Consider the following 27,642-nt stretch of genomic DNA (forward strand, 5'->3'; position numbering starts at 1 on the left):
CAAAGGGGAGCCCAACCCAGACTGGGAGGTAAACTCCAGACGCAGCCCTTACAGCAAAAGAAGGAATCCAGCCACTTTCCACGCCCCATGAAGCCTTTGCAGCAAAGGTGGAGGCGGAGGCAGGAAGCAGCTGGCAAGTTGCTTTGGAGCATGGGTAGGCAAACTAAGGCCCAGGGGCCGGATCCGGATCACCTTCTAAATCTGTCCCGCGGATGGTCTGGGAATCAGCGTGTTTTTACATGAGCAGAATGTGTCCTTTTATCTAAAATGCATCTCTGGGTTATTTGTGGGGCATAGGAATTATTTTTTCCCCCTTCAAAATATAGTCCCCCACAAGGTCTGAGGGGCAGTGGACTGGCCCCCTGCTGAAAAATTTTGATGACCCCTGTCTGGGGGACCCAGTCCCCATCACCCGCTATTATTTTCCCCTCTAGAAAACTACCCCTCAACTTCAGGTTCACATTCGACTATTGTCATGAATGGGGCAGAAACATGTGCAATGTGTTCTGCCTATGATTTCTTTCCAAAGTCTTTGCATTGCTTTCCGCTTCCCCCCACCCACCCACCCACTGCAACCCCCCCTATGTTCGCTTGGGAACCCGAAGTGCCACTGAGTCTTCATCCGGCCAGTTGAACCCCATCTAGCGTTTCCTCTTTGGCTCCTGCTTTGAGAGAGAGAGAGATCGTACTGCAGGGCCTCCTCAGGGTTAAAAGCAACTGAGCTAGGTTCCTAGAGAGGAAAGGGGGGGGGAATTAGGGGGAGCAGCCGGGATCCTCCAGAGCCGATGCTGCTCCGCCTTGTGTGGCTTCCTGCTTGCAGAGTGGGGGCGAAACTGGGCTTTGACTCTCCCATGAGCTGCATCGTTGGCCCCTTCTGTAGCCTGGTGAGTGTCTCCCCAATTTGTGCAACACTGAGCTGAGCTCTAGGGAAATTCATCCTCAGTTGCACGTTGAGTATGATGATTTTATTGGACACCCAGCTGTCATTTTGCCTACTCTTTGTTGTTGTTGTTTAGTCGTTCAGTCGTGTCCGACTCTTCGTGACCCCATGGACCAGAGCACGCCAGGCATTCCTCTCTTCCACTGCCTCCTGCAGCTTGGTCAAACTCATGCTGGTCGCTTCGAGAACACTATCCAACCATCTCGTCCTCTGTCGTCCCCTTCTCCTTGTGCCCTCCATCTTTCCCAACATCAGGGTCTTTTCCAGTGAGTCTTCTCTTCTCATGAGGTGGCCAAAGTATTGGAGCCTCAGCTTCACGATCTGTCCTTCCAGTGAGCACTCAGGGCTGATTTCCTTAAGAATGGATGTGTTTGATCTTCTTGCAGTCCATGGGACTCTCAAGTGTCTCCTCTACTCTAGGGCATGTAAATAAATGCTTGATGACACCCCCAAGACACCCCAACTCCTTCCCTGCACCCCCTAGGATAGAAACCCTTCCGCGAGCTGTCAAGTTCCTGAGCTGCAATAGAACGTTGAGAAAATGCCTTTATCTCAGTTTCAAGACTGAATAAACGGCATCCATTTTTTTCCTATAACAAATGCATTTAGCGTGCAACCTGGAAATTGTAATGACTTTTCTCCGTATGTAAACTGTGCCTCCTAGGTGGCGACGCAATTTACTTCGTATCTTGATTTATATCGACATGCTTATCTCCTGATCTGTAAATTAATGGCATTGTCAATGCCAGTGCCGCTGGTAAATCCTTTTTCTATGTACCCGGGAAGAGAGCAAATACTGGGAAATTAACGCAATCACAAATGCTGAATACATATTAACTTGTCAATGAAATACAGTGGTACCTCGGGTTACAAATTTAATTCGTTCCGGAGGTCCATTCTTAACCCAAAACCGTTCTTAACCTGAGGTGTGCTTTCGCTAATAGGGCCTCCCACTGCCAGCACGCTATTTCCGTTTGCATCCTGGGGCAAAGTTTGCAACCTGGAGCAACTACTTCCAGGTTAGCAGAGTTTGTAACCCAAAGTGTTTGTAACCCGAGGTACCACTGTACCAATTTTCTGTAACCCACCCTAAACCAACTTCCCCAACAGAGTTCCAAGCAACCCCCAACTCACCTTTCTGATGTGTACTGTCCTGTTTTTCTATGTAGTACTGAGAGAGGGAGGAGCTGTGAGCAACAGAGCTGTTGGACGGATGCTGCACCTTATTTATGTATTTATTTGTTACAATTACATACCACCTTTTCCTCCAAGGAACTCAAGGTAGCAGATATGCTTCTTCCTCTCCTCATCTTATCCTCACAACCACCCTGTGAGGTAGGTTGGGCTGAGAGGCAGTGACTGGCCAAAGGTCACCCAGTGGGCTTCTTGGTTGGGTAGCTACTAGAACTCTAATCTCTTCCAGGTCTTAGCCCTACACCAAACCAACTCCCTTCTGACCTTCAACCAGGTTGAAGGCTTTAATCCATGGCCCACACATGAAGGAACCTCTCCAGAAGCTCATCTTAGAGTCCTCTTGTCATTCACCTGCCCTTCCTTCTGATGGGTGGCTGGACTCATCCACATTACCTCAGGGGAAATCTTCATGTCCTGACAGCGTAATAGTTCACTCACCCTACAATGTCTTGAATTTTTAGGACTTGGCAGTGACTTCAGTAACAGCAGTCTTCGGCAGAAGCAAGAGAAGCTTCTTGGACCCTGTTGGAGGGAACACAGATCAAAGATGGAAGAGAAAGACTCAGCTGGGCCTGAAGCAGTAAGAGGTCTGTTTATCATCCAGGCCAGGAGCCCTGGGGAACCGTGGGAAAGAACAGGATGGAAGATTCCAGGTGAGAACACCCTCAGCACAAATTTGCAATGCCAGAAGTTCAGGCATTTCCACTACCAGGAGGCTGAGGGGCCCCGAGAGGTTTGCAGCCGACTTCATCATCTTTGCCGTCAGTGGCTGAAGCCGGAGAGATGCACCAAGACTCAGATGCTGGACCTGGTGATCCTGGAGCAGTTCCTGGCTGTCCTACCCCCAGAGATGGAGAACTGGGTCAGGGAATGTGGAGCGGAGACCAGTTCCCAGGCGGTGGCCCTGGCCGAAGGTTTCCTCCTGAGTCAGGCAGAGGAGAGGAAGCAGGCAGAGCAGCAGGTGAGGTTGTCATCTGGACCAGGGGTCTCCCAAACTGTGGTCTGTGAACTGCTAGTGGTCCATGAGTTTTATTCAGCTGATCAACGTTAAATATTTATATTTACTTTTAATTGCGTCTTGGTTGCTTATTTTATTTCTTGTATTTTAATGCATAACAAATTGAACACAAAAAATGAAAGCATCCAAGGAAAGACTTCTAATAACCCTTCAGGTTTCTGCCTCTGCTGTTCCTTTTCCAATCCTTCTCCACAGTTGATGTCTCCATTTCTTATTGTTGTTTCAGGTTACAGGTCTATTTGCCAAAGCCGGCCTGGATTTCCCAGAGGCAGAGAGGGCTCCATCAGACACTGGACAGGGGCTACTGGGTAAGAACTCCCTTGTTAGAACAGCTACATTGGCTAGCAGTCTGATTCCAGGTGCAATTCAAAGTGCTGGTTATGAGCTATAAAACCCTATACCGCTTAGGTCCAAGCTATCTGAAAGACCTTATTTCCTTGGGAATTGACTGTTTTTTAAGGCAAAGGCTTTTACTAGTGGAAAAGGGCTTTTACTAGTGCTGTGCTGTTTTTAATATCTGCATCTTAATAGGGTTGTTTTTATATTGCTTTAATTCTCCTAGAGTTTAACCAACATTTTAATTATTCTCTTTTTATGTTTTAGCTTTTTGTATTTCATCTGTGTGGTTTAATTAATGTAAGCTGCCTAAAGTCCTGGTCTGGGGATAAGACAGGATATAAATAAATATAATAATAATAATGACTGATGGGATGTATCTCAATTGGGTTTATCTTGGTCAAGTGTGAAATAAATCCACAGGCTCCTTTAATCTTTTGGGGGAAGAAACTGGCAGCCCAGAGCCCCAAAGGGAAGAGATGTCCTTTCACACACATATAAAACAGAATATAAAGCTCTGAAATACAGTGGTACCTCGGGTTACAGATGCTTCAGGTTACATACGCTTCAGGTTACAGACTCCGCTAACCCAGAAATAGTACCTCGGGTTAAGAACTTTGCTTCAGGATGAGAACAAAAATCGCATGGCGGCAGTGCAGCGGCAGCGGGAGGCCCCATTAGCTAAAGTGGTGCTTCAGGTTAAGAACAGTTTCAGGTTAAGAACTGACCTTTAGAACGAATTAAGTTCTAAACCCGAGGTACCACTGTATGCTTAACAGATAAAAGAATTTCTAACACCCATGTGTATTTAGGGATGCATTGATTAACCTATGAGAGGAGCAAGTGCTCCTGGCTTATCGCCAGCTTTTTTTCTCTCAGGTGATGAAATGATACTGGCAAGACCTCATCAGCCATCTCTGCTTCGTGGTGAAGGGGAAGCAGTTGCCATTGAACTGAATCAGGTAGGGAGGACAGATCACAGGAGGCAGGCTGGAGGCAGGCTACTCGGTCCCCACCTCCCTAGGCCTGAACTGAAATCCCTGCTTCTTGGTTCTTCTGTCAGAACTGCCTGCAAGGAAGTCAAATATTTAAATCATTCCATGGAATTCAAATTGTCACATGATAAAATGCAATATAGGAAATAAAAGTACAATTAAAAATCATACAACATCCACAGGGCAAAGTGTTTGGGAACCAATGTAATAGATAACACAAACTATTATCTATAGAGGAGATTTCATTTCTGCAGAATAGCCCCTCTTCCTTGAAGAGTCTCATGGATTTGGGGAATCAATATATCTTAATGTAATCTTTCAACTATTTCCCTTTTTCTCAGAGTCCCGTGTCCTTTGAGGAGGTGGCTGTGTACTTCACCAAGGAGGAGTGGGCACTTCTGGATCCTGATCAGAGAGATCTGCATAAAGAAGTCATGGAGGAGAATTGTGGGATGGCAACCTTTCTTGGTAAGGGTTGAAGTTTCACTTGTCCAGGAGTGGAGAATCTTCAGCATTGCAGACATAACAGGACTGCAACACCCATAATTTCTGTACTAGTTTAAAACTTTTTAGAAAGTGTAGCAATCTATCAACTTTTAGCATTATTCTTCTTTGCACGTTTCTTATACTGGATAATTTTTATTGATTAAAACATTAGCAACTAAAACAGTAGCATTTTTACCTCAAGTTCTTACCTGTTTCTTATCTTTGTTGCAGCATGTGAAAAAAGCTTTTGTCAAAGTTTTAGCCTCACTACCCCTCAAAGGATCCTTATGGTGGAGAAGCCATATAAATGTTTTGGAGGTGCAAAGCACTTAAATGAGAAGATAGGCTTCATGACACATCCAATAATTCACACAGGGGAGGAACCACACCAGTGCTTGGAGTGTGGAAAGAGTTTCAGTGATATGAAAGCTTTCACTGCTCATCAAAGAACCCACACTGTGGAAAAGCCATATAAGTGCTTGGAGTGTGGAAAGAGCTTCCGACAGAACATAACTCTCAGTTATCATCAAAAAACTCACACAGGGGAAAAACCCTATGAATGTTTGGACTGTGGAAAGAGCTTCATTCGAAAGATAAATCTCACTTATCATCAAAGACTTCACACAGGGGAAAAACCGTATCAGTGTTTGGAATGTGGAAGGAGCTTCATTCGAAAGATAAACCTCACTTCCCATCAGACAATCCACACAGGAGAGAAACCATTTCAGTGCTTGGAGTGCGGGAAGAGCTTTAGACAGAATATAACTCTCAGTAATCATCAAAGACTACACACAGGAGAGAAACCCTATCAGTGCTTGGAGTGTGGAAAGAGCTTCATTCGGAAGACTGATCTTAGTTATCATCAAAGAATCCACACAGGGGATAAACCTTATCAGTGCCTGGTGTGTGGAGTGAGCTTTACACGGAAAAGGCACCTCACGTCTCACCAAACGATTCACACAGGGGAGAAGCCATATAAATGCTTGGAGTGTGGAAAGTGCTTTCGCCTGAACAGAGACCTCATTCCTCATCGAAGAATTCACACTGGGGAGAAACCGTATCACTGTTTGAAGTGTGGAAAGAGTTTCAATACAAACGCAAACCTCCGTTGTCATGAGAGAGTTCACACAGGAGTAAAACCATATAAATGTACGGAGTGCGGGAAGAGCTTTAGTGCGAAGAAAACACTAATTTCCCATCAAAAAATGCATACAGGGGAAAGTGATATGAATGTTTGCAGTGTGGAAAGAGTTTCCACGTAAATAAAGTTCTCATTTCTTTGAATTAACATGGGATAAACTATTCCAGTGCTTGGAGTGGAAATACATGAAATGATGCACAAACCATTTAAATATTTCTTGGGGACGTAGAGTACCCTCCTTTTCTTCCTTAAGCTACACCCCTCCCTCTTGGCCCCATTCATTTAAACTGAAGCAGCCCTGGGAGACCAGAGTTCAAATCCCCATGAAGCCATGAAGTTCACTGGGTAACCTTGGGCCAATGGCTCTCAGCCTAGTTCTACCTCACAGGGTTATATTGAAATACTTTATTGTCACTTGTACACCTTGTATACAGTGAGATTACACGAGCACCCCCCACTCAGCTTAGTCTTAATTCCCCTCGTTTACTGACACACACACACCAAACCCAAAAGTCGGTTGCCCTGTTCTCTTTTCATTCAGCAGCCTAACAGCCCACGGATAGAAGCTGTTCTTTACCCTGTTAAGAAAGTGCCGGCCAGGGTGTGAATCATCCCTGAGAATTTTCCCTCACTCTCCTGAGGCAACCTTCTTCCGCTATTTCATCCAGCGGATTCACGGGACAGCCCATAATATCTTGTGCTGTATTCACCACCCTCTGTAGCCACTTCCTATCAGTTGATGTCAAACCAGCTTACCACACCGTGATGCAGTATGAAAGGATACTTTCTATTGTTGACTGGTAGGAGATCATCAGATGTTGACTGACATCGTTCTTCTGCAATACTCTGCAGAGATGGAGTCTGTTGGGCTTTCTTAACCACCTGGGTTGTATTTATTTTCCAAGTAAGATCTTCACTGAGATAAACTCCTAGGAATTTAAAGGAAGAGACTCTCTCCACACAGCCCTCCCCAATGTACGGCGGGGCTAGTTCTCTCTTCCTCTGAAAGTCCAACACCATCTCCTTTGTCTTGCTGATATTAAGGTGCAAGTTGTTCCCTAGGAACCATGTATATATATATATTTTTACCTCCCCTCTATACGCTGATTTGTCTCCACCTGTTATTAAACCCATTATGGTGGTGTCATCTGCAAACTTAATAATTGCAGTAGACAGATCAGATGATACACAATTGTATGTATACAATGAATACAGGTAGGGACTTAGCACACATCCCTGTGGTGTGCCAGTGCTGATTTTTAAGGAATTAGATGTTACATGTCCAATCCTCACTGTTTGTGTCTGATCTATCAGAAAGTCTTTAATCCAGTCACAGATGGTAGGAGAAAGGTTCATGTCAGTCAGCTTTTTTCAGGATTGTTGTGAATATATAAAATTGGGAATAGGAGAACTATGAAGCCACTTCAAGTTCATTCGAGGAAAGGTGGGCTATAAATGTAATAATAAATGAATAACAAAAAGTCCATTTCCAGCTTACCTGTCCTTCATTTTGAATTGGTGGTGGTGGTAAGTTTTTTTTGTGTGTGTTTATATAGGAGGCTGTGTTTGGAATCAGGAAATTAAATGTGCAAAGAGGAAATGGAAAGGGCAAAGGAACGTTCTCTGGTTTCCAAGTGCAGAAAATGTGCAAAGGCAAGGAGAGGGTGCGGGAGAGGAGAATATGATCTTTTGCACACACGCACACACACACAAAAGATTTAATTTACCCAAGCTGCTATTGTAACCTGGGCATCTCCCTGCCCCAGGAGTCTCCTAACCACTTCAAGTTACAAGGCAGGAGATTCCGACTAAACATCAGGAATAACTTTCCTTCCTTGGAGGTTTTTAAGCAGAGGTTGGCTGGCCATCTGTCCTGGATGCTTTAGCTGAGATTCCAGCATTGCAGGGGGTTAGACTAGATGACCCTGGGAAGAGGAAAATTGGAGTTCAGGCGCACAGACTCCAATCCAGGTGTGGCTTTCAAGGCAGGGCGGGGGAATGTTCACAGGATCAAATATGGGATAAATCAATTAAAAAAATAAAAAAATAAAATAAAATCAACGATTAAATAATTTGTTCTTGGCTGTTAAGACCCTAGTAAATTATTTACGTAAGATACTGCTATAAGTTATTTCTTCTTCCCTTTTTGCTAAGCAACTTTTTTCTATTCAAATGAAATTATTTTGCAAAACAATCTTACGTGGTCGATTACGCAGGGTGGGCCTTACCTGCCCTCCCCCCCATTATTCACGTTGGCACCCCTGGACCTGGGAGCGGGGTTCGTATCCCCATGAAGCTACCTTGGGCAGCCAACGTCTCTCAGCCCAGCCTACCTCACAGGGTTGTTGTGAGGGCGAACTGGGGACGTGGAGAACCACGCGCGCCACCTTGAACCCTTCGGAAGAAAAGGTGGTATATAAACGTAATGGCGGGGCGGGGGAAAGGGAGACGCCCGCCAGGGGCCTCGAAGCAGCCGGAGAGCGGTCGCAGGAAATGCAAGGCAGTGCCGTGAGGACGAACGAGGGAAAGGCAGCGGCTGAGGCAGAAGCGCCGGCATGGAGAAAGCCAGCGAAGGAAAAGGCGGCCGGGCGGCGTTGCTACGGGCTCGTGAGGCGTTGCCTAGGAGGCGCCCAACGGCCGCGCAGCGTTGCTAAGGGCACGTGAGACGTTGCTAGGGACGGCCTAGCGGCGTTACTAAGGGTACGCGAGGCGTTGCTAGAGGTGCCCAACGGCCGCGCGGCGTTGCTAAGGGCAAGTGAGGCGTTGCTAGGGGCATCCAAAGGCCAACCGCCGCTTGGACACTCGATGGCCTCCGCTATTTCTCGACGCGCGCCTGCTGCTGATCACTTCCGGGTCTCTTCGCAGGGTTTTCTCCGGGCAGGGAGGGGGGAGCCGCCTGCAGAATTCAACGGGCGGCCGCTTCTCGTGGGGAACCGGCGGCGGAGGCGGGTTCTCGCCTCATTAAATGCCCCCAAGGTCTTGCGTTGCCAGGGAGCTGGGGCCAGATGATTCATTGCCTGTGTTTCTGAGTTGTAGGGTTTGGAAGGGACCCCCAGGGATCATCTAGTCCACACGCACCCCCCCTCGAAATGCAGGCATCGCAGCTAAAGGATCTCTTGACAGATGGCCACCCAGTGGCGTAGCGTGGGTTGTCAGCACCCGGGGCAAGGCAAGTAATTTGCGCCCCCTAACCCGTGGATTTGCGCCCCCTAACCCTAACCCCCAGATGTTGCGCCCGGTGCGGCCAGCCCCCCCTGCACCCCCCACGCTACGCCACTGTGGCCACCCAACCTCCTTCCTTGCGAGGGAGTCCGTCTCGCATGCTGCCCGCCCAAGGTACTGCCATGTCTGGCACATCTTCCCTCCTGGCACCGGTCGGCACATCGCTGGGTGCAGATCTGTCCGGGCAGGTGGTGATGGGGTGCCCCTGCTTCGTGGAAGAGGGATGCCAATAAGCAGGCAGGATACCAGATCATTCCTCCCATTGTTTTGATTAAAATGGGAGGCAGCTGTTGAGGAAGGGCCTGGTTTTCTTCCTACTTTTGATTTTCTTGCCACCTCCCCCCCTAGAAAAACCGCTTCATCGGAGTGTGCGGGGCTAGGCATTCTAAGAGTTAAATTCGGAAGCGGGGGGAGGGGAGCCAGAGCCCCCACCCCACCCCTTTCATGTCCCGTGGAGTAAAACTGGTCACTGATCTCTCTGCCGCCCCCCACCCCACCCACAAAAGTGCTACCTCTGTGGGATCTGGTGAGCGCCCCTCCCCAAATTTGTGCATTTAGGGGAAGGGGGGGGAGGATGCACAAGGCACGAAAGTGAGGAGGGGGTGTCAGAAATGTATTGGGGACTGATTTCCAAAATCCAGGGCCCAGCAGGAAAAGGAGAAGGTCGCCAGCTGTTGGGAAGGGGGACTTATTGGGACCCTAGCCCAATTTTACCCACAAAGGGAGGGGGGCCTGTGCAGCAGATCAACTTAGGACCCCCATATATAAACTAGGGGGTTTGATATGTGGCGGTTGGGGAAGGGGAGGGTATGCAAAGCAGGTCTGCAATGCTTAATTGAATGGATCATCCCATTGGATTTAGGGGAACCCCACCACCAGATCCCACAATGGGCCTCCCCCACACCCCAACTGCCACCACTGGGGCCTCTGAATGACCGTCTTCTCCATGGGACTCAATGGAAGAAGCAGTAACAGCTTTTTCTAGAGATCCATTCTATTGTAACTTCTTTAAAAGAAAAGGGATGCTTGTTGTAATAATCCTAAGTAAACTGATTTCTGACGTCCACCTGAATTCGCACAGGGGAGACGGTTTTGTGTATGCTGCTGGGACCCACCGTAATTTTTATGATAGGAAACTGTTTTCAACTGTTTTTGATGTTGTGTGTAACCCACCCAGGGACCTTAGGCTGATGGGCAGGTAATACATTATATATACAGCAAGCCCCACTTAAAGCTGAATATGCACAAGTTAGATGCACATAAGCTGCAGGCTTATTGTATGTGTGTTTGTATTTATATATATTTTATATGTACTACGACAGCTGTGTTGTTTTTATTGTAATTATTTCTATATTTCTATAGTTTTAATAGATCGTACATTTTAACACTTTAAAAATGTTATTGTCCTCAGCCCAAAAATGTTCATAAAAGTGAATAATGAAGAAGAGAATATAATGCTGTTCATAGCACTTCCACCATATTGATAGTTAGAAATATCTATATCCTTAAAAATATCACTATCCAGACTCAGCTACATTTCCTGAGTGAAGCTCTTCCTCTCTCACTAACCAAATAACGTCTTGACTTTTCAGGACTTGGTAGCACCTCCAATTTGGCAGAAGACTGAGGGGTCTCTTGGATCCACTTGGAGGCTTCCTTGGAACAGAGCTCAAAGATGGAAGAGAAAGACACAACTGAAGCAGGAAGAGATGTAAGCCCTGGGGAATTCTGGGAAAGAACAGTTCAGAAGGTACTGGGTAAGGAGGGACCCCTCAGCTCAGAGGCACAGCGCCAGCGTTTCAGGCATTTCCGCTACCAAGAGGCCAAGGGACCCAGAGAGGTTTGCAGCCGACTCCACTATCTCTGTTATCAGTGGCTGAAGCCAGAGCAACTCATGAAGAATGAGATCCTGGACCTGGTGATCCTGGAGCAATTCTTGGCTGTCCTTTCCCCAGAGATGGAGAGCTGGGTGAGAGAATGTGGAGCAGAGACCAGTTCCCAGGCAGTGGCCCTGGCTGAAGGTTTCCTCCTGAGTCAGGCAGAGGACAAGAAGCAGACAGAAGAGCAGGTGAGGTAGAGTTTCATCCTGGTACCTTCAAGGTGCTCAAAATGTGAAGGATGGTATCCTAATGCTCTCTGTAACTGTCACTCCTTTTCTGCAAATCCTCATGCTTTTTCTAATCCTTCTTGTTTTTGATATCCCCATTGTTGTGTCAGGTGAAAGGTCTGTTTGTTAAAGGGGCCACTGATTTCCATGGGGCATGGAAGGCTGAATCGGATGACAGAAACCATCCCTTTCAATGGAGGAACATTCAGGAGAGCGACAGAGTGGCCGCTTCACTTGGTAAGAATTAACTGGATCTCCCTCTATCGGTTATACCCTAAATCCTTAGGGTTCTTTTATTTTCTCCTGAATCTGCTTGTCCCCAAAATTTTTCAAAGTTGAAAAAATGAATGTATTTTCAGTGCCTGAGGACTTAAAGGAGTTCAGTGGTACCTCGGGTTAAGGACTTAATTCGTTCTGGAGGTCTGTTCTTAACCTGAAACTGTTCTTAACCTGAAGAACCGCTTTAGCTAATGGGGCCTCCCACTGCTGCTGTGCCGCCGGAGCACAATTTCTGTTCTCATCCTGAAGCAAAGTTCTTAACCCGAGGTACTATTTCTGGGTTAGCAGAGTCTTTAACCTGAAGCGTATGTAACATGAAGTGTATGTAACCCAAGGTACCACTGTACTTCGATTTCTAGCCAATAGTCCAAGTGTGAAGAATTGCATTTTCACACAACTCACTAATATAACGTGTGGAAGCGTTGTGTAAGATATGTAGGAAAGTGGATGAGGCATTGTGTAACAACAGCATGTACCTAGGCTTGTCTCATGTGATCTCTGAGAGAATCAGGTGCTACAGACTTCCCATCACCTTTGTCTCTCCCAGGTGATGTAATTTTTGACAGAATTACAAACCTGGTAGATGAAGGGAACGCAGTGGATGTAGTCTACCTTGATTTCAGCAAGGCATTTGACAAGGTGCCCCATGATATTCTTGTAAAGAAGCTGGTAAAATGCGGTCTTGACTATGCTACCACTCAGTGGATTTGTAACTGGCTGACTGACCGGACCCAAAGGGTGCTCATCAATGGTTCCTCTTCATCCTGGAGAAGAGTGACTAGTGGGGTGCCACAGGGTTCTGTCTTGGGCCCGGTCTTATTCAACATCTTTATCAATGACTTGGATGATGGACTCAAGGGCATCCTGATCAAATTTGCAGATGACACCAAACTGGGAGGGGTGGCTAACACCCCAGAAGACAGGATCACACTTCAAAACGACCTTGACAGATTAGAGAACTGGGCCAAAACAAACAAGATGAATTTTAACAGGGAGAAATGTAAAGTATTGCACTTGGGCAAAAAAAATGAGAGGCACAAATACAAGATGGGTGACACCTGGCTTGAGAGCAGTACATGTGAAAAGGATCTAGGAGTCTTGGTTGACCACAAACTTAACATGAGCCAACAGTGTGACGCGGCAGCTAAAAAAGCCAATGCAATTCTGGGCTGCATCAATAGGAGTATAGCATCTAGATCAAGGGAAGTTATAGTGCCACTGTATTCTGCTCTGGTCAGACCTCACCTGGAGTACTGTGTCCAGTTCTGGGCACCACAGTTCAAGAAGGACATTGACAAACTAGAACGTGTCCAGAGGAGGGCAACCAAAATGGTCAAAGGCCTGGAAACAATGCCTTATGAGGATCGGCTAAGGGAGCTGGGCATGTTTAGCCTGGAGAAGAGGAGGTTAAGGGGTGATATGATAGCCATGTTCAAATATATAAAAGGATGTCACATAGAGGAGGGAGAAAGGTTGTTTTCTGCTGCTCCAGAGAAGCGGACACGGAGCAATGGATCCAAACTACAAGAAAGAAGATTCCACCTAAACATTAGGAAGAACTTCCTGACAGTAAGAGCTGTTTGACAGTGGAATTTGCTGCCAAGGAGTGTGGTGGAGTCTCCTTCTTTGGAGGTCTTTAAGCAGAGGCTTGACAACCATATGTCAGGAGTGCTCTGATGGTGTTTCCTGTTTGGCAGGGGGTTGGACTCGATGGCCCTTGTGGTCTCTTCCAACTCTATGATTCTATGATTCTATGATTCTATGAATGATGCTGGCAAGATCTGCTTCACAGTCTCCTCTCCGTGGTGGTGTTGCTGCTGTTCTGATGAAACCAGAGGAGGTAGGGGGTAGGATCAGTGGGGGGAGCGGAGCTGTGGGCACCCAGGGTGCCTCTGTCCTCTACTCAACCCCCTCCCCAAGGTGCCCATGAGGGAGGCTGGAGATGCTGCTTGAGAAGGTTTAATTTCTGCAGGACTTTTCTGTATTTTAGCATTCAATCATACCAATCAGGAGGCCAATGTTTTCCTTTTCCCTCAGGGTCCCATGTGCTTTGAGGACGTGGCAGTGTATTTCACGGAAGAGGAGTAGGCTCTGCTGGATCTGGAGCAGAGGGCCCTGCACAGGGAAGTCATGGAGGAGAATTGTCAGATCACTGCCTCTCTCTGTAAGGTTCCCTCTTTGCATAGTTGACCATAATATCGTATAGAAAATGCAATATAAAGCATTTTTGCACATTTTGTATATTTTTCAGGCTCAATCCAACAGGCTTTCAATATTTTTACAACATTAATGGCTAACCTTGCCATTTAAACAGTAGGTTAAACAGGTACAATGGGAAAGCCAACAATTTAACCGTCCACAGCAGGAAACTTCAAGATCTGCAAGTTTCTGTGGAATCCGAAAAGCCTGATAAAACAGCCCTGCCATAGCCATCGGCCAATCTAACCCAGGATTGGGCACTCTGAATGACAGAACCTTGCCCAGCACATCCAAAGGTTCATTAATCCAGGAGCCATTGACCTGAAGTAAAGAAGAAGAGTTTGGAGACTTGATATCCCGCCTTTCACTCCCCTTAAGGAGTCTCAAAGCGGCTCACAATCTCCCTTCCTCCCCCACAACAAACACTCTGTGAGGTGAGTGGGGCTGAGAGACTTCAGAGAAGTGTGACTATCCTAAGGTCACCCAGCAGCTGCATGTGGAGGAGCGGAGATGCGAACCTGGTTCACCAGATTACGAGTCCACGGCTCTTAACCACTGCACCATGCTGGCTAGACAATTCAGTGCTTAGACTGCATGCAAACTACATAGGGTTGTGCTATGGTTTAGAGTCACAACAACCCTGTTAGGTAGGCAACCTATCACTATCACTCAGCAATATCCGTGTGTGAGCTAGGTGCTGAACATGGGTTCCCATGGATTTAGTCCAATAGTCTCTAGAACTTCAGCTATCGATTAAGGTGTTAACAATGGCAGGGATATGAATAATAAGGTCTGCTAATAATTTTCTGTCACTCCTTTATTTCAAGCATGATGTGGTTTTGCTCAGTGATTTGAGCTTCCAATTACACCTCAGGCTCCTGATAGTGTTCTCTCTTTTTCAACAGGTCATGAGTGGGAATCCGAGAATCAGGAAGATCTACATTGGTTCTTGCCAGAAGCACACATGACTTTAAAGAGAGAGCAGCAGGAAAGGAAACCAGAAAGAGAAGAGAAAAGGTGGAATCAATTCCTTATTTCTCAGCGCAGTGATGGCCATCAGATCCCAGCTGAAGAAATACAGACAAGTAAAGAAGCAAGTATATTCTGTCAGAAACATTTTCACCCTACATCAGCATTTGAAACCCCTTACAAAATCCACACGGGAGAGATACCACACCCATGCCTGGACTCTGGAAAAAGCTTTTATCGTAAGACACATATGACTACTCATCAGAGAACTCACACAGGGGAGAAACTGCATGAATGCTTGGAATGTGGAAAAAGCTTCTCTCGGAAGATATATCTCGATGATCACCAAAGAATTCACAATGGAGAAAAACCATTTAGATGTTTCGAGTGTGGAAAGAGCTTCACACAGAAGACAACTCTCTCTCTGCATCAAAGAATTCACACAGGAGAGAAACCATTTAAATGTTCAGAGTGTGGAAAGAGCTTTTGTCGGAAGGCATACCTTACTGGTCATCAAAGAATTCACACAGGAGAGAAACCATTCAGATGCTTGGAATGTGGAAAGAGTTTCACACAGAAGACAACTCTTTCTCTGCATCAAAGAATTCACACAGGAGAAAAACCATTTAAATGTTCAGAGTGTGGAAAGAGCTTTTGCCGTAAAGCATACCTTACTAGTCATCAGGGAATTCACACAAGGGAGAAACTGCATAAATGCTTTGAGTGTGGAAAGAGTTTTCATAATGCAATACATCTCACTGCTCATCAGAGAAAACATACAGGGCAGGAGCTATTTAAATGCTTGGAATGTGGAAAGTGTTTCAGACAGAATTTAACTCTCACTTACCATCAAATAATTCACACAGGGGAGAAACCTTACACATGCCTGGAATGTGGAAAAAGCTTCTATCGCAAGACACACCTTACTACTCATCAAAGAATTCATACAGGGGAGAAACCATTTATTTGCTTGGTGTGTGGAAAGAGCTTCACACAGAAGACAACTCTCACTCTGCATCAAAGAATTCACACAGGTGAAAAGCCATTTAAATGCCCAGAGTGCGGAAAGAGCTTTTGTCAGAAGGCATATCTTAAAAATCATCAGGGAATTCACACAGGGAAGAAACCATTTAGATGCTTTGAGTGTGGAAAAAGCTTCACACAGAAGAGAACTCTCACTTTGCATCAAATAATTCACACAGGGGAGAAACAATTTAAGTGCTTGGAATGTGGAAAGTGTTTCAGACAGAATTTAACTCTTGCTTACCATCAAAAAATTCACAGAGGGGAGAAACCATACACATGCTTAGAGTGCGGAAAGAGCTTCTATCGCAAGACACACCTTACTACTCATCAAGGAATTCATACAGGGGAGAAACGGTACCGATGCTTGGAGTGTGGAAAGAACTTCACAGATAAAAGAAGTCTCTCTATTCATCAAAGAATTCACACAGGAGAGAAGCCATTTAGATGCTTGGAATGTGGAAGGTGCTTCACACAGAAAGCAAGTCTCACTTCACACCAAAGAATTCACACAGGGGAGAAGCCATACACATGCCTTGAGTGCGGAAAGAGCTTTGGTCAGAAGACAGGTCTTACTACTCATCAAAGGATTCATACAGGTGAGAAACCATACCAGTGCTTTGATTGTGGAAAGTGGTTCTGTTGGAAGACAGATCTCACTATTCATCGAAGAATTCACACAGGGGAGGAACCATTTAAATGCCTGGAATGTGGAAAGAACTTCTCTCGGAAGATACATCTTACTAACCACCAAAGAATTCACACAGGGGAGAAACCATTTAAATGCTTGGAATGTGGAAAGAGCTTCACGCAGAAGACAACACTCACTCTGCATCAAGTAATTCACACAGGGGAGAAACCATTTAAGTGCTTGGAATGTGGAAAGGGCTTTTGTCGGAAGGCATACCTTACTAGTCATCAGAGAATTCACACAGGGGAGAAACCATTTAAATGTTTGGAATGTGCAAAGAGTTTTTGTCGGAAGGCATACCTTACTAGTCACCAGAGAATTCACACAGGGGAGAAACCATTTAAATGTTCTGAATGTGGAAAGAGCTTTTGTCGGAAGGCACACCATTCTAGTCATCAAGGAATTCACATGGGAGAAACCATCTAAATGCTTAGAGTGTGGAAAGACATGTCTCACTTTTCATCAAACAAATTGTACAGGGCAGGAATTATTTAAAAGCTTTGAATATGGAAACAGCGTCAAACAGAATTTAACTCTCACTTATCATCAAATAATTCACACGGAAAAAACCATACATATGCTTGGAGTGTGGAAAGGGGTTTGGAGAGTACTCTCACTTCATAATCAAAAAAATTCACATGGGGAGGTACCATATAAATTCCTGGAGGATGTAGAAGTCCCAGGAATAAGAATATTCAAAGGATTCAGAAAGGGAATAAAACCATTTCATGATGGCACTTGTGAACCCTTTCTCTAAATTCCATATTCATTTACAGACAACAGAATTTGGAAACCTCCTGCCAGAAATATTCCCAGACTGGAGAATAAATAAGATTTTTTTTTAATTCACTGCCCGTTTCATTTGATAGATTTTTATTCTCCAGTTACATGTCTTAGTCTTATCCTTAGCAAAAGCTTATTTCCTTTTACTCTCTTCCATCAGACTGACAACCTCCACTGGCAGAGCTAGAACGGGACGTTTTGCTGCCTGATGTGGAGCAAGAAATGGAGGTCCCGTCCCTGGTATAGATTATCCAAGACTGGACAAATTATTTTCGCACTTCACCAAAGCAGAAAATCCCACTTGTGCCTCCCCCTGCTGTTGCAATTCTAAGCAACAGAAGTATTTGGCTCCTCTTCTTAACTGGTTATGATTAGAACTCTGCAGCTAACATCTGAAGCATGGATTTGATTTTTTCCTCTTCCCTCCTCATCCCTTTTCTTTTTCTGATGTATCTTTTAAATTATAGGATTATCATTACTGATATTTGTAGGCCACTTTGGGAGCCTTGCCACAACTGAAGAGAAGGGTGTGGATTTGTAAATAAATAAATGGATGAAACATTCACAGATGTTTCCTTGCCTAGTGCCTAAAAACCATACTATGTGAGAGAATGTGATTCTTGACAATAAGATCTTCAATGTATTCTGTATTTTCTCCAGTCTTGCCATGCCAAAATGTGTGAAAGCACTTGTTTGTGGAGAAATGGAATATTAACCTTCCTTCTGACTCCTCTCCTTCTGTGGGAGATTCACCGCTATTCCAGTTTGCACAACTGTTCTGTGATATTTCTGCTGATTACGACAACACCTAGCCAGTGGCGAAGCTGCATGCTCTGGTACTGAGGGTGGGAGTGGGAGAGCAGGCGGTGGAGTGTTTGACGTGTGTTGAGGGGGCGGCCGCAATGGTACCCCCCTCCCCAATGGTTCCGGGGCCGATACGCTCCCTCTGCCCCCCTTCCTCCGCCAGTGCCCCTAGCATTGTTTCTGATCATGGCAAAATAGGAGCAAAAGAGAGAGAAAGAAAGATCTGCATGATCAAGATAGTTCTAGGAAGAAGAGGGGTGTCTTTGTTTCACTTCCAGCCTTCCAGTGTTTCATTGATGGATCAGTGGGGAAGAGATTTGGGGCTGTTGGGATATCCGGGAAGAAGTGAAAGGTGGATGTGGCGTTTGCAGGAGTTGGGTTTGATTTTCTCCAAGTGTTCCTTTACGTTCTTCAAGAAGAAGAAAATATGTATTACAGGACTGTGTACTAATTTTTAGGGGTTTTGTTATTGATCACAAACAACCAGCAGCTCCCTAAACCTGTAGGTGGGTGGGTGGGATTACCAAGACATCAGCCGGAGCTGATGAAATTCTCCCCCTGCCCATCTCCTCCTCACAAGCACAATGAATTTGAGTGGAGAAGAAGAAGAGGAGTTTGGATTTGATATCCCGCTTTATCACTACCCGAAGGAGTCTCAAAGCAGCTAACATTCTCCTTTCCCTTCCTCCCTGACAACAAACACTCTGTGAGGTAAGTGGGGATGAGAGACTTCAGAGAAGTGTGACTGGACCAAGGTCACCTAGCAGCTGCATGTGGAGGAGCGGAGACCCGAACCCGGTTCACCAGATTACAAGTCTACCACTCTTAACCACTACACCACACTGGCAACGTGGCAATGAGTGGGGCAAGGTCATCCAGTGAGCATCTTGACTGGGTGGAGATTTGAACTCTGATCTCCTATGTCCTAATCTGACACTCCAACAACACTGGCTGACTCTCGTATCGTTATAATAATAATAATTTATTATTTATACTGTGCCCATCTGGCTGGGTTTCACCAGCCACTCTGGGCGGTTCCCAGCAGAATATTAAAAACACAATCAAACATCAAACATTTCCTAAACAGGGCTGCCTTCCGATGTCTTCTAAAAGTCAGATCGTTTTTTATTTCTTTGACATCTGATGGGAGCACATCCCCTACATCTGCATGTTATGAGCTAAGAGTGACAGATGCACTGGGTTACCATATCAATAAATCATCATCATCATATAGCCTTCAAAGCAAGTGGGAGGTGTCACCTCCTATCCCAAGTCTACGTAGGAGTCCTGTGTGCTTCCACTTTTGATTGGGAACCTAACCTGTCTGTGAGTCTAAGACACACACACACGAAAAAAGAGAGAGATCAGAAGCCCTGCTTCTTGAGGGGAGGGGGAAAGGAAAGAAAAAGCTTGAATACCAGCCCGTTCCCGACCGACCAACCTCCTAATTCCTCCCTATTAGCCTCCTCTTTTTGAGTGACTTGTGGTGGCGTTGACCCTGCAGCCTGCGCTTCGAAGGGTTAAAGCGAACGCGACCCGCTTCCTAGAGAGGAAAGGAATGTGTGCGGGGGGGCGAGTCCTCCAGAGCTAAGTCCCCTCCCCCCCCCAAGCTCTTTCTTCCCTTGATGCGATTCCTTCGGAGCAGAAGCGAGCGGCTGGTTCTTTCGCACGATCGCTGCCTCGGCGGCCCCTTCTGAGGTCCGGTGAGCCCCCCACCGGCTTTGTGCATTTGGGGGGAAGGGGGTCCCCAGGGGAGGAAGGTGCACAAGAGGGGCTGCAAGGTAGGACCGGGAAGAGGGGGCTTAGACGACCCCCTGGGAAGCGGCGGGGAGGGGGCCAAGAGCTCAGCCCTGCCCACCCAGCCCAGCACCCTGCCCATCTGTCGTGGGTGTTCGAGCTGAGATTCCTACGTTGCATTTCAGGGGGTTGGGCTAGATGACCCCGGGGTCCCTTCCGATTCTGCGATGGAGAGAACGGGCGGGTTAATGGGGCTTTACCCCCATTTCGTTCAACCCATAGGGAGACACAGAGCTGCAGACATGGGGTTCACATGTACTGGGCAGGGTGGTGGTGATGGGCTTTTAGCTTTATTTAAATATATATTTTTATTTATATATTAAAAAAACCACCCAATATGCCAATCTGACATTTGCAAAGGCAGAGGCAGCTGTCTAAGGCTTCTGCAGGAAGCAAGGTTGCTAAGCGTGCCTCATTCTCTGTTGCTAAGCAGACGGGTATGTGGACAGAGGGGGTTTCTTCTCAGAGAAAGAGCAGAAAAAGCTCCTTGTTGAGGGCTAGCCTGGTGCTGGACAGGGGAGGGTGGAGCCCACACAATTTTGTTCTTATATGCCTTTATAGTATAAAATGCAACTGTCTGAAATAAATGGGGAATTGGTGATGTTTCAATGCCCTGGTTCTCTTTTTCCCCATTGCTGGTGTGCTTTTAATTAGTAATTTACTTATTAATATACAGCAACCATGAAACAAATTTATGAAACCCATACTGCAGCTACAGCCAGTTGAATTTCCTATAGGCTCTGATTCTGTAATTAATATAGTAAGCCTTATTTATCCTAAATGTTTTCCCACTCAATAAATAATAAAAAAAAGTAATCTAGTAAACAGGGAGAAGGTTTGGAGGTTTGGGAATCAAAATCAATCATAGCTATGGTTCTCAAACGTTTTCCCGCATGGAACACTTGAAAATTACTGCGGGTCTTGGTGGACACCACTTAATGCTTTTTTCTGTCTGCTGCAACAACTGCAGTGAGCAGTTCTGGGTGCTGAATGATTTTAATTGCTTCTTTCGTTCCTTTTTTTAGTGTATTGTATTACTGTACTGAAAGGCAATAAATTTCTGTAGAATTCAAACTGCAGTGAAAGAAAATGCAAGGTCCCCAAGCATCTTAAAGCTGTCTTGTCCCTCAGGTGGAAATCTTTCTGTCCTGACGGTGCGATAATAAAATCATCTGGGAATGGCTTGATTTTTCAGGACTTTGTAGCACCTTCAGCTAGGGCGGAAGAGTCCCTTGGGGTCAATTGGAGAGTCTTCTTTGGAACAGAGATGAAACAAGATGGAAGAGGAGAACTCAGCCGTTCTTGAAGACGGTAGAGGCCCATATACAATCCAGGTTGGGAGCAGTGGGGACTTCTGGGAAAGAACAATGCAGAAGATTCCGGATGAGGAGGACACCCTCAGCTCATATTTGCAGCTCCACTTTGGGCATTTCAACCACACAGAAGCCAAGGGGCCCCGAGAGATTTGCAGCCGACTCCACCGTCTTTGCTGCGAATGGCTGCAGCCAGAGCAACACACAAAGAATGAGCTGTTGGATCTGGTGGTCCTGGAGCAGTTCCTGGCTGTCCTCCCCCCGGAGATGGAGAACTGGGTGAGGGAATACGGAGTGGAGACCAGTTCCCAGGCGGTGGCCCTGGCCGAAGGTTTCCTCCTGAGTCAAGCAGAGGAAAAGAAGCAGGAAGAGCCGCAGGTGAGAGAGAGTTTCATCCTAGTACTTCCAGGGGGGTCAAAATCGGAAGGGGGGAAATCTTAAAACAGCCTGTAATTGAACCTTTTTTTAATAGAAATAACCCACAGCACCATGCCCCCAGATTCCCCAAGACCTTTTGCCTCTGTTGTGCCTTTTCTAATCCTTCTCCCCACTGACAGACTTCAATCTCCTTGTCTTTTCAGGTCAAAGGTCTTTTTGCCAAACCAACCACTGAGCTCCCTGCAGCAGAGAGAGCTTCGTCGGACGCCAAGCAGTGTTTCCTGCGAAGGAGGAACGTTCAGGGGAGCTGGGGAGTTGCAGCCTCACCCAGTAAGAATTAACTGCATCTCCCACGGGACACTTTTATGTTCTTGTGAATCTTTCAGAGGGAGGCGCCCTTTCCATAGCCTTATCCATGGTTAAAAAATGAATCTATTTTCAATACTTGAGCACTTACACGAGTGCTTGGGTTTTTGGCTGAGAACCCAAATAAGGAGAATTTCAGTTTCCCACAAATGAAACGCACAATGTGTAGAAGCATCCCAAATACAGTGGTGCCTCGCAAGACGTTCCGCGAGTCTCTTCGTCTAGCGGTTTTTTCGTCTTGCAAAGCAAGCCCATTAGCGGCTTAGCGGGCTCAGCGGATCAGCTGTTAAGTGGCTTAGCGGCTTGGGAAAAGGGGGGGGGGGAACCCCGCAGGAACTCGCAAGACATTTTCGTCTTGCGAAGCAAGCCCATAGGAAATTTGTTTTGCGAAGCACCTCCAAAACGGAAAACCCTTTCGTCTAGCGGGTTTTCCGTCTTGCGAGGCATTCGTCTTGCGGGGCACCACTGTACAGTGGTACCTCTGGTTGTGAACGGGATCCGTTACGAAGCCCTGTTTGCAACATGAAAGGAACGCAACCCGCGTCTGCGCATCAGCACGTGCGTGGGTCGCAATTTGCCGCTTCTGCGCATGCGCGTGACGTCATTTTGCGTGTCTGCGCATGCACGAGCGGCAAAACCCGGAAGTAACCCTTTCCGGTACTTCTGGGTCACCATGGGACGCAACCTGAAAATGCGCAGCCTGAAGCAAAAGTAACAAGAGGTATGACTGTACAGTGGTACCTTGGTTCTCGAACTTAATCTGTTCTGGGAGTCCGTTTGATTCCTGAAACCGTTCGAAAACCTAGGTGCGACTTCTGATTGGCTGCAGGACCTGCAGGAGCTTTCTGCACTCAAGCACAAGCCGCATTGGACTTTTGGCTTCCGAAAAACGTTTGCCAACACGTACTTCCGGGTTTGCGGCATTCGGGAGCTGATTTGTTCGGCAGCTAAGCCGTTCAAGACCCAAGGTATGACTTAGTGCGATGGAGGAGATGACATTTTTGTAATGTCAGCATGTACATAAAACATGCGCCACTTAACCTCTATCTGGTTAGGAGCATTCAAATATCTACAATAGATGCACCATTTTCTAATGTCAACTTGTACTTGGAGATGTGTCCTTCTGTTGGACAAGCAGTTGCTATTGGCTTCCCACCATTTTGTCTCTCGCAGGTGATGAAATGAAACCGGCAAGAGCTTATTGGCTGTCTCCTCTTTGTGGTGAAGGGGAAGCAGGAGCTGTGGAACCAGATCAGGTAAGGGGGAAGAAGGTTCATTGAGGAAAAGAGAGGCTGGGTGTCATCCTATTATTATTGTTATTGTTGTTGTTGTTATTATTTATTTTATACCTCCCTATACCCAAGGGTATGGGACGCGGGTGGCGCTGTGGGTTAAAGCCTCAGTGCCTAGGGCTTGCCGATCGAAAGGTCGGCGGTTCGAATCCCCGCGGTGGGGTGCGCTCCCATTGTTCGGTCCCAGTGCCTGCCAACCTAGCAGTTTGAAAGCACTCTCGGGTGCAAGTAGATAAATAGGGACCGCTTACTAGCGGGAAGGTAAACGGCGTTTCCGTGTGCGGCTCTGGCTCACCAGAGCAGCGATGTCACGCTGGTCACGTGACCCGGAAGTGTCTTCGGACAGCGCTGGCCCTCGGCCTCTTTGAGTGAGATGGGCGCACAACCCTAGAGTCTGTCAAGACTGGCCCGTATGGGCAGGGGTACCTTTACCTTTACCTTATACCCAAGGGTCTCAGGGTGGTTCACAAAATAAAATCAAGATATAAAATCAAAAAATACCTACTAAAAATAAAAGCAACCCAATAGCCCCCCAAAAAACACATTTTAAAAGGGCATAGGATGTAAATCGGATCAACCAAATGCCTAGTTAAAAAGGAACTTTTTTGCCTGGCACCTAAAGGTGTATAATGAAGGCACCAGGTAAGGCTCCCTGGGGAGAGCATTCCACAGACAGGGAGCCACTACGGAGAAGGCCTTGTTCTCGTGTTGCTACTTTCTGGATCTCTCAAGGAGGGGGCACACAAAGGCTCTGTCGACTGCTCACCTTCTTGGATCTGAACAAATGAATCTCATTTTCTTTGCATCTGTCAAAGCTGCCTACTGGAGGGGCTGCGGAGGCCACTTAAGAGTGGAACTCAAAATGTTCCTTGTGTAGTCTTTTGAATTCTAGTAAAACAAAATCATTATGAGCTGCATAAAAAAGCAACTACCTCCCTGCCTTTCAGGGTCGAACGTCTTTTGAGGATGTTGCTGTGTATTTCGCCAAAAAGGGCCCCCATGAAGTTTGCAGCCGACTCCACCATCTCTGCCGTCAGTGGCTGAAGCCAGAGGGTCACACCAAGACCCAGATCCTGGACCTGGTGATCCTGAGGCAGCTCTTGGCTGTCCTCCCTCCGGAGGTGGAGAGCTGGGTAAGGGAATGTGGCACAGAGACCACTTCCCAAGCGGTTGCCCTGGCTGAAGGTTTCCTCCTGAGCCAGGCAGAGGACAGGAAGCAGCAGGTGAGAGAGAGTTTCATCCTGGCATTTCCAAAGGGCTCAGAATCAGGGGGGCAGGATTTTAAAGCCCTCTGTATTTGGCACACTTTTCCTGGATATCACCCACAAAGGAATGTCCCAAACTCACCAAAGCCCTTCCCCTCTATCATGCCGTTCCTAATTCAGCTGCACATTTACTGTCTTTGAAATCCTCACTGGGCCAGATTGGTAATATCCCTGGTAATATCTCTACTTCTTTTTTTTATCCTTGGCCCTAATTCTTTAGATGCCCATACGGCATCTAAAGTCTCCATAGATCTAGTAGATTCATGTTTATGACCATAACAGAAAAGGAATTGGGTAATTTCCCTTCCTTAGTTTCAGTTTTACGTATTGTCCTGTCAAACACTTAACAATGTTACTCCATTTAGATCTCCCATTAATATTATTTTGCCATTGTATTGTTCAAACATAAATTCCTCTAGGGTTGTTTTTTTAAAAAATCCAATTTTCTTTCATTGGGTGCATATATTCCTACAATTAATAAATGTTCCCCTTCCCAATTTCCACTGCTATTATTCTCGCCTCCTCATCCTTTTATCTTTGCTTAGGTTCCAATTTCTGGTTAATATACAAAACTACACCCCTTTTCCCCCTAATATCTGATGAAATGAATTCTTGGCCCAACCCTTTGTTTACTATTAAATGTTTGTCTTGTCTCTAAAGGGGAGATCATTCCATCAGGCAAGCAGAAACACCTTAGTGTTGCTTTGAATTTCACCCTCTTTTATTTCAGATAAGGAGTTTGTCTGCAGAAGCAACCACTGACACAAGAGAAAGTCCCCTGCAAAGTGGTAACAATCAGGAGAGTGATGGACATCCCATCTCATTGGGTAAATATTATTAAATTGATCTCCCTATATTGATTATGTAAGAAATTCATGGGATCCTTTTTTACTCCCTTAAATCTTTGAGGGGGCAACACTTTCCCCCAGCGTTGTTTAATCATGGGAAGACTGTTGTCTCCAGCATTTTTCAAATTTCAAAAGATAGATGTATTTTAATTACAATACTTGGGAACTTAAGTCAGTCCTTCACTATCTGGCCAAGCGCCCAAGTTAGGAACACAAGTGTTTGCACACGACTGAAATATACAATGTGTGCAGAGATGGCATGGAGAAAACGGATAGAGACAGGTTTTTCTCTCATAACACTAGAGCCTACAGACATCCAATAAAACAGAATGTTGGAACATTCAGGAAAGGCTATTTAAAAGTACTTCGACACGCAGCATATAGTTAAAAGATGGAACTCATGTCCATAGGAGGCAGTGAGGGCCACTAATAATAATAATAATAATTTGTTATTTACACCCCGCCCATCTGGGCGGCTCCCAACAGAATATTTAAAAAACAATCAAACATTAAAAACTTCCCTAAACAGGGCTGCTTTCTTCTTAAAGTCAGAAAGTTGTTTATTTCCTTGACATCTGGTGGGAGGGCGTTCCACAGGGCAGGCACCACTACAGAGAAGGCCCTCTGCCTGGTTCCCTGTAACTTCACTTCTCACAGGGAGGGAACCACCAGAAGGCCCTCAGCACTGGACTTCAGTGTCCGGGCAGAACGATGGGGGTGGAGACGCTCCTTCAGGTATAGAGGACCGAGGCTGTTTAGGGTTTTAAAGGTCAGCACCAACACTTTGAATTGTGCTCTGAAACATACTGGGAGCCAGTGTAGATCTTTCAGGACCAGTGTTATGTGGTCTCCCAGCCACTCCCAGTCACCAGTCTAGCTGCCACATTCTGGATTAATTGTAGTTTCCGGGTCACCTTCGAAGAAGATAAGACAAATTCATGGATAATAAGGCTCTCATGGCTGCTAGCCATGATGGCTATGCTCTGTCTTCATGTTGGAGGCAGTATCCTTCTCAACACTTGTTGCTGGAAGCCAAAGGAGGGAAGAGCTGCTCTTGTGCTCAGATACTGCTTGGGGGTTTCCCAAGGCATCTGGTTGGCCACTGTAAGAACAGGATGCTGGACTAGATGGGCCATTGGCCTGATCCAGCATGCTCTTCTTATGTTCTTAACAAGAGCCCTTTACACCCATTATGTTCTTAACAAGAGCCCTTTACACCCATTATGTTCTTAACAAGAGCCCTTTACGCTCTTAACATCCAAAATATACACGGTGGATGAAACGTTTTGTCATTCCAACATGTACTTGGATATGCATTGCTTAATGTGGGAGGCAAACTACCGGCTTCCTACCAACTTTATCTCTTGTAGGTGATGAAATGGTGCTGGCAAGACCTGCTTGGCCATCTCCTCTTGGCAACGGATGGGAAACAGTTGTTGTGAACCCAGATCAGGTAGGGGAACTCATCTCTAGGGGAACAGAAGCTAGGTGCCACTTGGGCACATCTGCTCATTTCCCTGGACCTCAACAAACCAATCTCCTTGTTGCTCTGCAGGAGAAGCCTCAGTCACCCTCCCTTAAGGAGTCTTCTGAAGTTTGGTGGCCAATAATCTTTTACATTCTCTATAAAGAGGCAACCGTTTCCTTTTCTTTCAGAAAAGAGACCCGGCGTGGTGGAGTGGTTAAGAGCGGTGGACTCGTAATCTGGTGAACCGGGTTTGCTTCCCCGCTCCTCCACATGCAGCTGCTGGGTGACCTTGTTTAGTCACACTTCTCTGAAGTCTCTCAGCCCCACTCACCTCACAGATTGTTTGTTGTGGGGGAGGAAGGGAAAGGAGATTGTGAGCGGCTTTGAGACTCCTGAAGGGGAGTGAAAGGCGGGATATCAAGTCTGAACTACTACTGCTCTTCTTCTTCTTCTTCTTCTTCTTCTTCTTCTTCAGGGTCCCGTGTCCTTTGAGGAGGTGGCGGTGTATTTCACAGAGGAGGAATGGGCTCTTCTGGATCCTGACCAGAGGGCACTGCATAACGAAGTCATGGAGGAGAATTGTGGGATGGTAGTCTCTCTCAGTAAGGCTCCCAGTTTGTTTAGTTGATGATTATATGATTTAGACTATATTAATAATTATAATTATAATTGTAATTATAATTATAATTAATTATTTATACCCCGCCCATCTGGCTGGGCCTCCCCAG

At 46.2% G+C, this 27,642-nt stretch overlaps 2 protein-coding genes across 5 annotated transcripts in view; both read left to right on the plus strand.

Moving 5' to 3' along the window:
• The first annotated feature begins 586 nt into the window (after nt 1-586).
• Nucleotides 587-27,642, plus strand: part of LOC310672798 (uncharacterized protein) — a 31,637-nt gene continuing 4,581 nt past the window's right edge. Inside the window, exons 1-13 of the mRNA XM_083430456.1 lie at nt 587-884; nt 2,596-3,095; nt 3,379-3,511; nt 4,368-4,450; nt 4,825-4,951; nt 5,201-6,227; nt 21,255-21,675; nt 21,879-22,005; nt 23,215-23,297; nt 24,281-24,556; nt 25,329-25,425; nt 26,817-26,899; nt 27,390-27,516. Of these exons, the coding sequence (XP_083286582.1) occupies nt 2,682-3,095; nt 3,379-3,511; nt 4,368-4,450; nt 4,825-4,951; nt 5,201-6,227; nt 21,255-21,675; nt 21,879-22,005; nt 23,215-23,297; nt 24,281-24,556; nt 25,329-25,425; nt 26,817-26,899; nt 27,390-27,516 (2,998 nt within the window). The 5' untranslated portion in view covers nt 587-884; nt 2,596-2,681. The remainder of the gene's footprint in view (nt 885-2,595; nt 3,096-3,378; nt 3,512-4,367; nt 4,451-4,824; nt 4,952-5,200; nt 6,228-21,254; nt 21,676-21,878; nt 22,006-23,214; nt 23,298-24,280; nt 24,557-25,328; nt 25,426-26,816; nt 26,900-27,389; nt 27,517-27,642) is intronic.
• LOC310670228 (uncharacterized protein) lies at nt 8,411-17,946 on the plus strand. Of its 4 annotated transcripts, XM_083425161.1 has the most exons (6): nt 8,411-9,261; nt 9,417-9,446; nt 10,925-11,400; nt 11,550-11,676; nt 13,756-13,882; nt 14,823-17,946. In XM_083425161.1, the coding sequence occupies exons 5-6, from the start codon at nt 13,849-13,851 to the stop codon at nt 17,024-17,026; spliced, it is 2,238 nt and encodes a 745-aa protein (XP_083281287.1). In that variant the 5' UTR covers nt 8,411-9,261; nt 9,417-9,446; nt 10,925-11,400; nt 11,550-11,676; nt 13,756-13,848; the 3' UTR covers nt 17,027-17,946. The 4 variants fall into 4 exon arrangements, with proteins under 4 accessions (XP_083281287.1, XP_083281286.1, XP_083281288.1 ...); XM_083425160.1 differs by lacking the exon at nt 8,411-9,261 and having other exon boundaries at nt 9,390-9,446; XM_083425162.1 differs by lacking the exon at nt 8,411-9,261 and having other exon boundaries at nt 9,390-9,446; nt 10,925-11,089.

Source organism: Podarcis tiliguerta (assembly GCF_965153285.1).
Source record: "Podarcis tiliguerta genome assembly, chromosome: 2".
In the NCBI taxonomy this organism is placed as follows: Eukaryota; Metazoa; Chordata; class Lepidosauria; order Squamata; family Lacertidae; genus Podarcis; species Podarcis tiliguerta.